At 39.9% G+C, this 15,998-nt stretch overlaps 1 protein-coding gene across 5 annotated transcripts in view; it reads left to right on the top strand.

Annotated features, from left to right (window-relative positions):
- ERC2 (ELKS/RAB6-interacting/CAST family member 2) overlaps window positions 1–15,998 on the top strand; it is an 882,521-nt gene that overhangs the window by 18,147 nt on the left and 848,376 nt on the right. For all 5 annotated transcript variants that reach the window (XM_070390793.1, XM_070390792.1, XM_070390791.1 and 2 more), the window contains exon 2: window positions 12,342–13,138. In XM_070390793.1, coding sequence (XP_070246894.1) covers window positions 12,482–13,138 — 657 coding nt within the window. In that variant the 5' untranslated portion in view covers window positions 12,342–12,481. The remainder of the gene's footprint in view (window positions 1–12,341; window positions 13,139–15,998) is intronic.

Raw genomic sequence — 15,998 nt, 5'->3', positions numbered from 1 at the left:
TAAAAGACTTAACTCAGTTACTTGATGACTTAATGCAGTTATTAACTCTCATTCCCTGTGATTTCAGTTTTTAGTGGGGTTTCTGAGTACTATTCCGCACCCCGAACATGGCCCTTGGTAAAGGCTAATATGATTCTTCCATGGTGATCAGTCATTTTTAAGAGACCCCAGAAGTAGGATATAACATTTATTTATTTTTTATCATCTTTCCAGAATATATAGCTAAATGCTTGTCTCTGAAATTTGCACATTTAAGCCATTTCCCATTCCTTGATATTGATTGTGGTCTTTTTTTCCCCTTTGGAATTGCTTATAATCTTTGCTAAAAATTTCCCTTGAGTATATGATTATGAATATATATATATTATATTCTGAATATATTATGAATATATATGTATATATATATATACACACATATATATATATTCTTTTTTAGTAAAAGGTTATTTAAATGTAATCCTTACATGTTGATTTTAAATGTAGAAAAATTATGTAATTGGGTTTTTAGGAACAAGAGGTTGTTATTGTCCTACCTTTCTATCATTTTCTCTGAAACATCTGTTAGTTGACAGATTGAGGATTATTTGTGTAAGACCCAATAATTCTTGAATTTTTTTTGTAAGTACACTATAACTAAAAGCTTTGCCAACTGACATTTTACATTTGCAGATTAAAGGAAATTCACAGAAATTCACAAATAAAAAAACCTTATTTATTTGTTCAGTGAATCAAGTTTAATTTGTTATACTTAGGAAACTTTATGAGATAATGAGTAATATTGTAATCAGCATTTTATATCAATCATAATATTTTATAATTTGATTTAGCATCTCAAATTATTTTTTATTCTTACTGTTTATTGTTTGAGGTTTTGCTATATGTATTTTTAACTTGTGTTTAGCTATGTATTAGATAGTGGTCTGTCCCTTTAACAGATATTTTTAGGTGTTTTAGAATTTAAATTTAATCCTTTAGAATAAATTGTTAGAGTTTGAAATAAAGTAATGAAAGTAGCTAATGGAAAGTGCAGTTAACTAATACTTGGATATACAGAGTCCTTACCTTGTAGTATGGAATATATAGTCAGCCTCTTTACTCAAGCACCTTACTATAAAATATGTAATCATGCTAGATCTGCACATGGAAAACAGTAATTATAAAACGAGTTTGGAGGATCTAAAGGAGAGAGTAGTGATGTGTGGATGAGTGTGTTTCAGTTGCAGACAGCTTCTTGGAGAATGATGGGAAAGCATTTAAAAAATCCCTGTTGTATCAAGCTGGACATTTTTTATTTTGTTTCCCTGATTCATATCATTGTAGCATTTAAAGAAGAAATGGCTTATTATTGGGACTTTCAATATCTATCGATGCATAATGTTGTAATCTGCAGATGATGTGAAGATGTCCATTTTTCCTTTCCATTTAAAAAATGGTTGATGTCTTGAGCATTTTGAATAATAGGCTAACTTTGACTCAGGAGTATCAGACAAGGCAAATTAGTGGACTGAGAGAATTGGAAGACAATTTTGAGATTCAAAGTCACTGTGCCCTATTCTGGTAGTGTTGGAATGATCAAAGTTAGCTTTTATTGAACATTAGCTGTGTACTGGGCATTGTGCTAATTACTTTTCTTCTATCATTTTATTTAATCTTTCCCAAATCACTGTGAAAAGTATTGCTAGTATCTCCATTTTACAGATGAAAAAAATGGGGATTGGAGAAGTGAAGTAATTTGCTCAAGGCAACAAGTCAAAAAAGTAGAGATATGACTTTAACCAGATCTGATTTTGAGCTCCCCTCTTTCATTTTATAAAAATGTATGTCTCTGGCTACCATTACAAAATTGTTGCATTAATTGCCATGGGAGTGATTTCAGTGATAGGATGAAAGTGTCATAATATTAAGTATGTTTTTTCAAATATTCAAAATCTCTTATGTACCTCCGATGTACCCTTAGATCTGGGCAGGGGGAGCCCCTGCCAGGGCCTCAGACTTTAGAGGCTGAGTCTAGAAGGCCTCATTTGACTGCATGGGGCAGTGGTCGGCAAACTGCGGCTCGCGAGCCACATGCGGCTCTTTGGCCCCTTGAGTGTGGCTCTTCCACAAAATACCGACTTCTGCGCATGGGCCACGAAGTTTCAATCGCACTGTATGTGCGCGCCCGCACGTGGTATTTTGTGGAAGAGCCACACTCAAGGGGCCAAAGAGCCGCATATGTCTCGCGAGCCGTAGTTTGCCAACCACTGGCATGGGGCCAAGTGGAGGTGCCCACCTGAAACCTGTGCCTGGCATTCCAGGGTCCACTCTGGGTACCCACAGGCCTGGGACTTCCCTGCCTAAATGACCCTGAGTTGTCTTCCAGGGTCTGCTTGGGCTTCTTTACCAGGTCTGTTCTCCGGAGGACAATCCATGCTACAGTGGGCATACCCATAAGCCTAGAATGGCTGAGGGGTACCTATTTGTGAAAGTATGGATCAGATGCCAGCAAACTACTGCCTGGGGGCTGAATCCATGCCTGTTTTTTAAAATAAAGTTTTATTGTAACCCAGCCACATTTGTTTGGTTACAAATTGTATGGCTGCGTTTGTGCTGAAATGGCAGAGTTGAGTAGTTGTGACAGAGACCGAATGGCCCACAAAGCCTAAAATATTTACTGTCTGGTCTTTTATAGAAAAAGTTTGCTGGCCCCTGCTGCAGATGGAGCTAGCCTGGTGTGCAGGCTGCAGAAACCACATGTTGAGCCAGGGGTGGGGAGAGAAAGATGTTGGCTGGGGCAGGCCTGCCTCTTACTACCATGTTTTGTCCAGAACTATAAAGAGCCCAAGAATTCTAAGTTCAAAATTCAAACCTCAACATCCACATCTTTGTATTTTTCAAGGTGGAAGGATAGAATGTATTTTGTTTACCAGTTTGTTAGTTTGATTATAACTTTAAAATGTACAGACATGTGGTATCTGTGCCTCCATTTGTATTCTTGCCTGGGCCTCATAAATGTTAGAATTAATGTTAAGCCCTGACTATGCAGTGTATGAGTTAAAGGAGGAGGGAAAAGAGATCTCAACAAATGAGCACACAAATTAATATGGAGTTATAAAGTGTGCTAGAGCTTTTGGGTCATATATGGATTTCTATTAAAAAACAACAACCAGTTTTATTTGTCTAAATTAAACCAAATATGCTGGAACCTGCCTTCCCTCTTAGCTGGAAGTCCAGGTCTTTTCACTAGGGCTTCTTCTCACCTCTCTCCACCTCTCCCTGTCTCCTCCCTTGACCCTCTACCCTGAGATTATGCTGCTCCTAAGTAAGGAGGATCAACCAGTCCGCCACATGATTGCATTTTTCTGCCACAAGGTGTCACTGTTGAGGCTGGTCTTCCTCAGACTGAAAGATGCTAGTGCCCTTCATAGTCACTATTGTACGGTCTCTCAGTGGCCAGGCTCAGCCACAGGTGTGCCAAGCGTGGTGTAGCAGATACCATCAATGCCCCATTCACATCTCTGTATGGAAACACGAGAGCTTTATCTTGGCCTCCTGCAGCCCAGGCTGGAGGTGCCAGGGAGCGGCCCTCTGCCAGTGATGAATGGAGGTATAACTATGAGGCAGGTTTTAACACTATCTCTCAGAGCTCCTCCAGCAGGACTGAGTCCAGTTGAACACAATAGAAACCTTCTTAAAAGATATCCTAGATGGACTTTTTTTACTTCCTTGTCTTAGTGCCAAATTCTCCTCTTAGTACTTCCTGGGATTACCTTCAAAATGGACCACCTTCACCTAAACCAGTGATGGCGAACCTTTTGAGCTCGGTGTGTCAGCATTTTGAAAAACCCTAACTTAACTCTGTTGCCGTGTCACATATAGAAATTTTTTGATATTTGCAACGATAGTAAAACAAAGACTTATATTTTTGATATTTATTTTATATATTTAAATGCCATTTAACAAAGAAAAAACAACCAAAAAAATGAGTTCGCGTGTCACCTCTGACACGCGTGTCACCTCTGACACGCGTGTCATAGGTTCGCCATCACTGACCTAAACACTCATCTAGCGTCTGCTTGTGGGGAACCCTGCTAGGACACATGGTCCTCCTTATGAGTTACAGCCCGTGCACACGTTGTGCCTATTGCACAGCATGGTGGGCCTCTATTAGCTTCCTGCCTCACTCACATGCTCTGTACATACAAGCTTCTCTGAGGCACCTAGGATACTTGTCTTGAGTCCCAGTCACCAGCCTGGACTTCCTCTTATTTTGAAGTATTTACTTTGTTTCTGGAAACTTTAGTCTTATTAGCAACCATATTCATCTCCTCCCACAGATCTCACCGTGAACCCTGGGCATCGTGACTGGGTGTCAGTGTTCCCTCCCTGAAGGCTCCAGAATCCTTTGTGCATATCAATTCCTCTCCTTCATGGCTTTCCATTTTTCAAACCAAAGATCTGAGGAAAGGCAGCCTTGATCAGGTTACAATAGATTTTCTTACACCTTCACCAGAGGACGCAGGCTACCTGGTCACCCCTTTGTCGTCTAAATCAGAGAACCACTCTGAAGACCCTTGTAGGGCAGATGAAGTCAGATTCTCTTATTAAAAAAAATACATTCATGCCATGAAAAAAGGCATTATGCTTTGAAAGAACATAGCTGAGATGTGATAGACCTTGGAGGTGTACTGTTGATGCTGTGATCTAAACCAGCGGTCGGCAGCCGGTGGTCCGTTTAGATTCTAAAGGATGACTGGAATCAGCCCTGCAGAGAGAAGGCTTTGGGACAGGAAGTGACTGGATGCATCTGAGCAACAGAAAGAAAACCTGGGCTGAGTCAGTGAAGGAGAGAGTGGCAGGAGAGGGGCTGGAACTGTTGGCCAGATCTTGTAGGGCCTCTGGCCATGGGAAGGAGTTTGATCTTTGTCCATAGAGCACTGGGAAGTACTAGACAGTTTTAAGTGGGTAAGGGGAGATATTTTGTGATCAGAATTGTTACCTTACAATAGTTTTGTTGATGTGTGAGGAATAGAGGAGGATGATTAGAGGAGTGACCATGCTTTAGGAGGGTAAGGGATAGCTTAAGGAAGTCATGCCAGTGCAATTGGGTAGTGATAAGTAGAAGCAGAAAACAAGGGAACAGGTTGAGAAGTTTGGAGGTAGAATTGGTAGGATTTGGTAATGGACTTGAAGTGGGTGGTGAGGAGAATGAATTCTTATCTAAGTTCTTTTATAAGGGTAGAAGTAGTAAAATTAAATGCCTAAAGGAGCAAGTATGAGAAAGTGAGACTGAATGTAAGGTAACAGGAGAGGAGGGGACTGGAGGGTTCATGTTCTCTCTTGAAGGGGCAACTGCCGGTTGGCTCTCACCAGTCTTTGCCAGGTAGGGAAGTAGGCCTGACATTGTCAGGTTTTCAGGAGCTAGAATCTGGATTTTAATGTGAGATGTCCGTATCTATGTTGGCAACTACAGTGGGGCCTTGACTTACGAGTTTAATTCGTTCTGAGACTGAGCTCGTTAAGGAGCTCATTAAGGAGCTCCTTAACTCAAATTACTCTATCAACTCAATGCAAAAAATCAGCCGAGAGACAGCTGGTATCTCAAAAAACTCGTTAGTCGGGACACTTGTAAGTCAAGGCCCCACTGTATATCAAAATTCTAAAGAGCACTGGGCTAGTCCGATACAACACATCTGGTGGCAGCATCTGGCTTCTACTCAGCCAGTTCTTACTTGAGATCTGTTCAGCACCATGTCTTCTCTGGGAATGGTTTTAGAATTAACTGGAGTCTGTTACACAAAACTTTTAAAAAAAGTTAAGGATGCCAGTAAGGAAAAAAAAAAGAGAGAATATTTTAAGTTGATCTAAATCTTGGGAGATACTGATGATCTCAGCTCACATGGCCTGTCAGCAGGGCTCAGGTGATGGACTGAGACTGAGATATGTGGAAATAAACTTAACCTAATTTAGAGCACATAGCAGGAAATGTTTTTGTCTTAAAATAGACTATTCCAGACCATGATAGTCTGAGGTGCCTGAGGTAGAGAGGAATCAAGTCTCTCTCTACCTTCTTTCCCTCTGAGCTTACAGTTTGAGTTCTTAAGCCATTTAAGAGAGTGAGTGGATGCGTGTATGTTTTATTTATGAATCCATATTCAATTAGAGGAAGTATTCTTATAGGTTCATAAAACCGTCTTTGATTTTATTTTGTTTTGTCGCTTTAAATGGAACTTATTCTTGGACTTGGAATTTTATTCATGAGGTGCTTTTAAAGGGAAAGGTGTTGCGCAAATTAATTTCTTTGAGGTCATTCTCAGCAGCACATTTCTGTTTCTGTGTACAGGTTGGTCTTACTAATGACTTATCCTTCTTAGGACTGTACATCACAAATACATAAGAAAGCAGGTGTTTTTAAGAGTTTACAAGAATGCCCAATGATTGAGCTTATCTTGGCTTCATAATAATATTTAAAACAGTATGATCTTAACTGCTACCTAATGTCCTGCAATGTGTTTATAGGTGGGAAAAGCTCAGAAATGGTTTTCTTGAAGTCAGTAATAGGAAATAGAAGGCATTATTGCATTATTGATTGCTGAATAAAGTTGATCTTTTTGCTGTGTCTCAGGGATTCATTTTACAGAACTAAAAAAAAAATGTCAGGATAGACGAGAATTAGAAGACGACAACCAAAAAAGCCTGGGTGTCAAAACAAGTGCCTAAAACTATAGCAGGCAACTAAACACAGCTGGGGCAGGGGGAGGGGCTGTGGGTTACTCAGTAGAACAAGTAGGAATCATGAGATTTGGGACACGACAGCCATGGGGACTCACCTTTGGCTTACCATGACAACTGGCCTTTTAATTTTTCATCTTTTTATTGATTTCAGAGAGGATTGGAGAGGGAGAGAGACATAGAAACATCAATGATGAGAGAGAATCATTGATTGGCTGCCTCCTGCATGACCCCCACTGGAGATCAAGCCTACAACCTGGACATGTGCCCTGACTGGGAATCGAATTGCGACCTCTTGGTTCATAGGTCGACGCTCAACCACTGAGCCACGCCAATGGGACATCAACTGGCCTTTACCCCATCTGTGAAAACCACATCAACTCTTTGTGCTTTACAGGTGAAATTGTTCTGGTAAACAATCCCCCACTCTTTGTAAATTTGGTAGAAGAGACTACCTCTAATAAGTAAAGTGTTGGGCCTAGGTTGCTAATTATAATTTACTGTTAAGAAGCACATGTATAGTGGTGAAGAAGTTATTCTGTTACCATTTTAATGTTCTCATGAGTTAATTCTTATTTGATTTGCTAAATTCTGTGGAATTGTCCATAATACCTCTTGTCTGGTGGGATGTTGGAGTAAGCAACATCAACCTGTTTCCTCATCTCTTAGACACACAGATTGCCGATGACTCACTTGTGTTCCTTTTGACGTTCTGGCTTCCATATGGGGTGTTTGAAAAATAAATACAAAATTATATTTATTTCTTGTCCTAGTAAGGCTAAATTCCAACCAGTCATCATTTTGGTCTTCTCTATTTCTCTGTTAGAGCTCAATTCTGATTCTTTTTTGTCAATTTTTTGTCAATTTTATGTCCCTGTCTTTAAAGCAATGCCCAGTTCCTGTAATTACCTTCCCTTCAAACCATGTAAGATTTGTGATGAAGAAAACTCTGATAAAGTCTGTCCTCATGGTTAAACTTCCCATAGGCAGGACCTGTGTCTGTCTCAGCCACTTTATCCTCAGCATTCAATACTGGGAATTAAGCTAATGCTTAAAAAATGTTAATTAAATAAATAAGTTCGAATGGTTAGGGAAAAGTTTTCAGGTATTTGAAGGGAAAAGAGTTCTTTTCTCAAATAAATTTGGAAAAAGCTACATTGTATACTCAATTTTGGAATAGTCACAGTACACATTAGTGCCTTGAAGTCTTGGTGTACAAACAAATCCCCATTAGCCTTGTTTACCTGAACATTGGCCACACTATTGCAGAAGCACTGGCCCAAAGCAGAGCTGGTTAGCACAGTATTGGTATTCCTGATTAAGGTGTATTTACTGAACATACAGAGCTGTGGTCATGATTTGGGTAATTTAGGGATTTTTAGTAGCCTCAAAAGAAGCTGGTGGCTTCCAAGATATATTGAGAGTAAAGAGTAAAGGCAGTGAAGGAAAAATAGCCAACAGTAAGGGTGTAAGTGTAAATTATTTCAACATTTCTTGGGGGAATTTTGATAGTGGGTATTAAGAACCTTTAAATTTCTATCTTATAATTCTACCCCTAGACCTTTATCCTAGGGAAGTAATAAGAGATGTATATAGAGTTTTATCAATCAGAATATTAATTATGATATTTCCATTAAAAATAACCTGTGTTCAATAATAGGTGATTGGTCAAAAAATGATTAGATAACCTTTCAATGAAACATTAAGTGACTATTTCAGTTCTTTGCTGTGTAACAACAACAACAAAAAACCCTTATCATTGGCTATTTTTGAACAAGGGAAAGAAGAACAAACAAAGCCCAAAGTTACTAAAGGCAGAAAATAACAAAGTTCAGAGCAGAAATACATGAAATAGAGAATAAAAAGACAATAGAAAAATCTTTATATACTGCTAGAGGCCCAGTGCACAAAATCATGCACGGGTGGGGTCCCTTGGCCTGGCCAGCAATCCAGGTGATCAGGGCTGTGGGAGGTTGGCAGGCCTGGGGGAGGGATTGTGGGAGGTTGGCCAGCCTCAGGAGGTTGGCTGTGGGAGTGCACTGATCACCAGGGAGCAGCTCCTGTGTTGAGCATCTGCCCCCTGGTGGTCAGTGCACATCATAACAACTGGTTGACCATTTGGTTGATCAGTCGTTTGGTCGCTTACCTTTTATATATATAGATAGAAAATTTAGAACATGCAAGTAAACAAAAGGAAAAAATGAAAGCCACTTGGATTCCCACCACTGTTAACATTTTAATGTGTGTTGTTTCAATCTTCTGTTAGTGTGTGTGCATGTGTCTTACAAAAGTTTGAGTAAACCATAGAAATGTTTTGTAGTCTGTTCTTTGCCCCCCCCCCCCATTATGGCATGAACATCTTTTCATCTCATTAAATATTCATGTAATGATCACATTATTTCACCGTTTGTCTCACATCATTTATGTAAACTGAATTCCAATGGTTAGAACTATTGATTTATTCTTAAAAAAAACCAAAACAGGTTATTTCTGCAAAAATCTTAGATATAAAATGATTTTTGTTTATTATCAAGTAAAACATAATTAAGCTCTGAGCAATATAAACATTTGAAACTAAGTTCTTTAGTTAGAGACAGGCATATAATTCTTTGTAGGGAATTTTTAGGGAAAGCAGAAGCAATTATGGAAAATATTTCTTCATATGATACGTAGGACTTTTTCGGGTACAAGTCACAGATACCCCAACTAGAACTGAATGTAGAAATTTTATGGGTGAATATATCAGTTACCTGTTTAACCAGTAATGTTGCAAAACAGCCGACCACAAAACATCAGTGACATACTAAGAAGCATTTGTTTAGTCCATGAGTGTATGGAGTTGAGTGGCTATTAGCTGGACTTGCTCCTGCATCTGTAGTCAGTTGCTGGTTGGCTAGGCACCTCTGCTGATCTTAGCTGGGCTTGCTCAGATGTCTTGGGGCTGGCTATTGTCTAGGACACACTGTCCTGCTTTATGTTTTTATTTTCTATCAGGCTAGACTGGGCATGTTCTAATTCCTATGGCAGAAGAAAACGAGCAAGAGAGTAAATATACAAGTGCTATTTCAGGCCTCCACTTCTTCACATTTGTTATCTACTTATTGACCAAAGCAAGTCATGCAACAGAACCCAGGGTCAGATTGTGAGGGCACTGCCAAGGGGACAGATACAGGAATTGGGGCCATTAATGCAGTCAGTCTGCCTGGCATATGTAACTAAAATGGCTAGGGATGGATATAGTTTCAATGACTGATATCAAGTGATGTCACCTGGCCTGAGTTCACACTATTAAAAGTTTGGCTCTGACTTTTTTTGCCTTAGCTTCAGTCTCAGGGAAGCCCTTTTTACATGGTAGTACTCAGAAGTTCCATCTTCAAAGCAAGTAATTCCAGCTGAAAAAGAGCTTATTTTTCCTAATTGTTTCATCTAAAATGATGGTATGGAGTCTTTTGGACCAATGTGGGCCACATGTCCATCTTAAACCAGTGGCCATGTTTGGGTGATGGACTATGATGAGTGGCCAGGCCTGGTTCATATTCTCACTCCAACCCTATTCAGGGTGGAGTAGAGGGAATCAGCCTTATATAACTTAATGACTGTGTGAGTAGAGGGTTGGGGACAATTTCTCTAAGGAAAATAGAGACAGTGTTACCAGAAAGTGGGGGTGGAGGAGGAATAAATGATAAGCAGGTAAAAATAAAAGGTGCCCTGTATAATACAATTAATGTATTTATTGACACTACCAACAAAAATTATTGCTAGGCACCAAACTAGGTGGTTTATAAACATCATCTTTTTCTTAGGATACTATGAGTTAGATGAAATTACCCATATTTTATTGATTGGAGAAAGGAAACTCATAACAGTTAAATAATTTGCCTAAGGTCACTCAGCTAGTCAGTTGTTGGAGAGTTGAACCTCACTTTGGCCCTTTCCAGAATCTGTGCTCTTACTATTCTATAGCTGAAGAAAAGTATACCAAACACACCCTGAGAGAAAGAGCAGGAGGCCGTGATGCTTCCTGTTAAGGCCATCTGGATGCCAGCACTGACTGGACAATCACAGTTTGTAGCCCTGGCTGCGTAAAATCTGTACCAAAGTACTTTAGTTATGGTGACACGGAGCTTCTACTACTTTTCTCTAGGGGTTATGGAACCAAGGACTCTAACATGGTGCACTGTTCTGTGCCATTTCTGTACAGGTGTGGAATGGTTAATATGAATATTTAGATGAGCAGAAATGCAAAAGAAGTCCCCAAACCCCCAAAGGCCAGTCTGAAAGATGTACGTGAACCGGGAAAGAGACAGGGCTGTCATCTCTGATGATAGCACTAAGATCTGGCGATATGTAGGGAGCCACCTATATTAGTTGAGCAACCTCTTTTTCCAAGATGGCCGATAGGTTCTAAATCATATATCGATGCCAGTTGATTGATGGTAAACCATCTAGAGTGCTGTATTGAGAACAGTTCTGAACCTAATGGAAAAGAGGACTGTGATGGATTAGTGATGTCTGTAGTGGGTATAAGAGTGGAGGTAACAACATGATTGACTATTATTTGACATCTTAGGAAGCAACAGCTTCTCAGAGTCACTGTCAAGCCATTTGTGTAGAGGGGTCATGTCCCCAGGACAGGGGATTTTATAACTCAGGTCTCTGTGATGAAATATCCTATGGTCAATTTTCTGGAGGTCCTAACTGTCACTTAACACAACCCAAAATGCAGAGCTTCATTTTCCTAAGGAAAAATTAGTGTTTTTTTGTGCTGAGAAATTTTGACCTTGCTTGGGAGCAGGATGGGGAGAATTTACAAAATGTTTAGATGTAGTAAGTAAGATTTTGGGGTCCCTTTTCTTTTTAAATGAACATGGGTCTATCTATCTGTTTATCTACCTACCTACCTACCTACCTACCTACCTATTGTTCATCTATCATTAGCACCATTGATATCTATCTATTTTAATAGAGTTTATTTTTTAGAGTGGTTTAAGGTTCACAGCAAAATAGAACAGAGTTCCCATTGAGCTCTTGCCTCGACATATACACAGTCTCCCGGTTGTCAATCCTGCACCAGAGTGGTACATTTATTACAAACAGTGAACCTACATTAATACATCATAATCATCCAAAGCCCATATTTTACATTAGGGCTCACTCTTGGTGTTGTACATTCTATAGGTTTAGACAAATGTATAAAGAAATGTATCCACCATGATGGTATCAAACAGGGTAGTTTCACTGCCTTAGAAATCCTCTGTGTTCCACCTATTCATCCCTCTCCCAGCAACCACTGATCCTAACCCATAGCAACTACTGATTCTTTCACTGTCTCCATATTTTTTCCTTTTCTAGTATGTCTTTTGGTGGAATCATACATTATGTAGCCTTTTCATATTGCCTTCTTTCACTTAGTAATATACATTTAAATTTCCTCCATGTCTTTTCATGATTTGATAGCTCATTTCTCTTTAGCATTGAATAATATTCCATTATCTGAATGTATCACAGTTTATTTATGTATTCACCTACTGGAAGACATCTTGGTTGTCTGTATATTTAAAAACATAATGAAATTATAATGACATTTCTAAAGAAGTTTGTTTTTGATGATCCTTTTTCTCATTTTTCAGATCTCTGATTGGAGTAATTTTCTGGTACAGACTATGAGCGGAATGCAGTGAAAAATCTGGCCAACAGTGAACATTTTGGCTTTATCCTCAACTTAGTATAGCATTTCTTCTCTTTAGTCGCACCTCATAATAGAAGAAAAATGTATGGAAGTGCAAGAACAATCACCAATCTGGAAGGGAGCCCTTCCAGATCTCCTCGTTTGCCAAGGTCTCCTCGTTTGGGCCACCGAAGAACAAGTAGTGGGGGAGGTGGAGGAGCGGGCAAGACTCTGTCCATGGAGAATATCCAGTCCCTTAATGCAGCCTATGCTACGTCTGGACCCATGTATCTGAGTGATCATGAAGGGGTGGCTTCGACAACTTACCCAAAGGGCACCATGACTCTGGGAAGGGCCACAAATAGAGCTGTATATGGAGGTCGCGTCACAGCCATGGGGAGTAGTCCCAATATTGCTTCTGCTGGACTTTCCCACACAGATGTCCTTTCTTACACAGATCAACATATAGGTCTGACCAGCTCATCCCATCATCACCACCACCAGGTCCCCTCCATGTTGAGGCAGGTAAGGGACAGCACAATGTTAGACCTTCAAGCCCAGCTCAAGGAACTGCAGAGAGAGAATGAACTCCTTCGGAAAGAGCTAGACATCAAGGACAGCAAGTTGGGGTCTTCCATGAACAGTATCAAGACCTTCTGGAGTCCCGAGCTCAAGAAGGAGAGAGTTTTGAGGAAAGAAGAAGCAGCCCGGATGTCTGTCCTCAAGGAGCAGATGAGGGTTTCCCATGAAGAAAATCAGGTAGGTTATGGCTCATCTCAGTGTTTTGCTTTGCAGAAGAAAGTTCGGCATTATCAAACGAGCTCCGACTTAATATGTGTTTGACTTGGAGACTACAAGAGGGCATAGGAAATATGAGATTCAGCTTGTGACCTCCTTATTTTCCAATGACCTTTTCACACTGTTGTGGAAGAGGGAGGATCAGTTTTCATTGTCTAACTTTGAGACTTGGTTAATTTTGTTTTCTTTTTCAGCAGTTACAACAGCAACTCAGATGTACTTCCTTTGAATAGAAGAGGAAAGTGTTAATTTTTGCAAGAGTAGACATTTAAAAAATATTTGTATTGATTTCAGAGAGGAAGGGAGAAGGAGAGAGAGTTAGAAACATCAATGATGAGAGAGAATCATTGATTGGCTGCCTTCTGCATGCTCCCCACTGGGTATTGAACCCGCTACCTGGGCATGTGTCCTGACGCTCAACCACTGAACCACTCTGGCAGGGCAAGAGTAGACACTTTAATAGCAACATTTAGAGGACCACATCTGACCAGTGAATTTATTTTTTTTTGAAGTATCAGCACTAGAATGAGTGGAGTTTGTTTTCTAAATATCGAACTGAACAAAATTAGATAAGTGGTGTTGGGTAGAATGGGCTTGATATGTTAGAGAAACACAACACATTTTTGCCCCATCCATTCAATATTAACCACATACTATGTGCAAGCCACCTTCAGACTTCTCTTTGATCCCTCTTCCATGTCATAGCAAGATTAGTTTTCCCAGCATCTACCTGCACTTATGCCATTCCCCTGCTTTAAAGCCCTCCATAATTATTCATTCCCTCCAGAATGAAGTCTACTTCTGTGGCTGAGCCCTCCATTGGAAAGCCTGACTAGCCTTTCCAGGATTATCTCATACCACCTCCCTCCACATCTCCTAGGCTACCAGAACCACCACGTGGTAATACCTGTACATATTCAGGGTTTCCCACCTCCATAACTTTGCTCTTTCCATTATCTTATACTGGAGGACGTCACAACACCTCCTCTCCCTACCTCTTCCCTTTTAATTCAAGCCAGTCTTGATTTTCATATCCTACCTGTTCTGTGAGGCTCATTTATATGATGCTATTTTCATAAGGGTTTTGGAATCAGACTCACCTTTTCTTAGTAGTGAGATAAGTGCTAAGAGATGTGGAATAGGTGATGCTATGCCATTTGGCTAAAAAAGTTTCCAGATATTTGAGATAATTTAAATTTGGCTAAACTCGTGATTCTCCGATGAGTGATCTTTATGTTGGCTTAAGGTAGTGCTCTGCCTTTCTTAGGGTCATTGTGGACCCTCCTGTCTGTTTCCCTGGCTTCCAGCCTGTGGAGTCCAAGTACCCATAGAAGCATTTCTAATCTGTCGGAGAATCTGCTGTTCGTTCTGAGTGTGGAAAGCAATCATCTTATCCCTTTGGTTATCTGACAGTCTGCTAGTTTTCAGATGTGCAAATGTGATTTTCAGTTGGAACAGAAAGCCTGTCCTTTACTCCTAATTCAAATTAATGCTCTTCACTGTTATTTATATTTTTTTCTGACTTTGCTAGTTCATGCAAATCCTGTGAACCTGTTCCAGCTGTGAGTGTTTCCCAGTCCGATGCTGGTTTATTTCCTTATTTAGTTGTTTTGGGAAATGGTTACAGAAGTTTAGGAATAATGCATGTAGTGGCAAAATTGAAAGCTGATATCTAAACTTCTATTTTATGCTTTAATCATTAAATGTTTGTGAGCATAGATTTCCCACCTACACACGTATATTTATTTATCAATTGCATGATGTGCTACTATGTTAATATATTGTCTTCTATGACATTCACAAAAATTAAGTATGGAAAAGGCAAAGTAAAATAAATAGTATATTGAGGTAAATTTTAATGACACAAAGAAACATTTGACTCCTAGTAAAAACATTTAAAAAATATATTTTATTGATTTCAGAGAGGGAGGGAGAGATAAAGACATCACTGATGAGAGAGAACCATTGATTGGCTGCCTCCTGCACACCCCGTACTAGGGATCGAGCCCACAGCCCAGGCATGTGCCTGACCAGGAATTGAACCATGACCTCCTGGTTCATAGGTCAACACTAAACCACTGAACCACACCAGCCGGGCAGTAAAAAACACATAAACCCCTTGTTCATTTCATGATGGTTAGTTCAGTTTAAACTAGGTGATGTTCATAATTCTGTTTAACTATCCCACGTTACCCTAAGCTGGAAACAAGTGAAGGGTTGAGGCTGTTCCCATTACCCCTTCCTTGTTCTGGAACCTATATGATCAGAGGCTACCTTGGGTGCTGTGGGTGAGATAGGACTGTGTAACATAGACCCAGTGAAAGCCCCAGTATTAATCTGTATATTAAATATAAGTATAATATAATAATTATTTTTTAGGTTAAATATAAAAGGAGGAAGAAACATGGAGAGTTTGAAAAGTCAATTTACTTGCAATATGAGGTAGTATTACAAAGTAAAGAATATTAAGATTGCCAAAAAGCAAGTTACTTAAAAAAACATTGATGTGCCCCTCCTTCCCCTCTTGGGAAGTCTGTCAGGATCCCTTTTAGGGGTATATGAGTACCTATTGGTCACGATAGGGTAGATCCTGATGCAATAACAATCAAGCTTCAAATCTCAGTGGCTTAACACATCAGAGATTTATTTTGTATTCACCTGAAGTATGAAGCAGGTCAAGTAGCTCTCCTCCAGGCAGTGACTCCAGATCCAGGCTTTCTGCATCTTGGTACACGGTTACAGGAGAGCGAGAGCGCCTGGAAATGGCATATTGGCTTCTCAATTCCTTGGATTGGAAGAGACACAATTGCAAGGGGCTGGG

Source organism: Myotis yumanensis, unplaced genomic scaffold, assembly GCF_028538775.1.
Source record: "Myotis yumanensis isolate MYYU_CA2020_CCGP unplaced genomic scaffold, mMyoYum1.0.hap1 SCAF_14, whole genome shotgun sequence".
In the NCBI taxonomy this organism is placed as follows: Eukaryota; Metazoa; Chordata; class Mammalia; order Chiroptera; family Vespertilionidae; genus Myotis; species Myotis yumanensis.
This window is presented reverse-complemented; position numbering and strand designations above follow the sequence as displayed.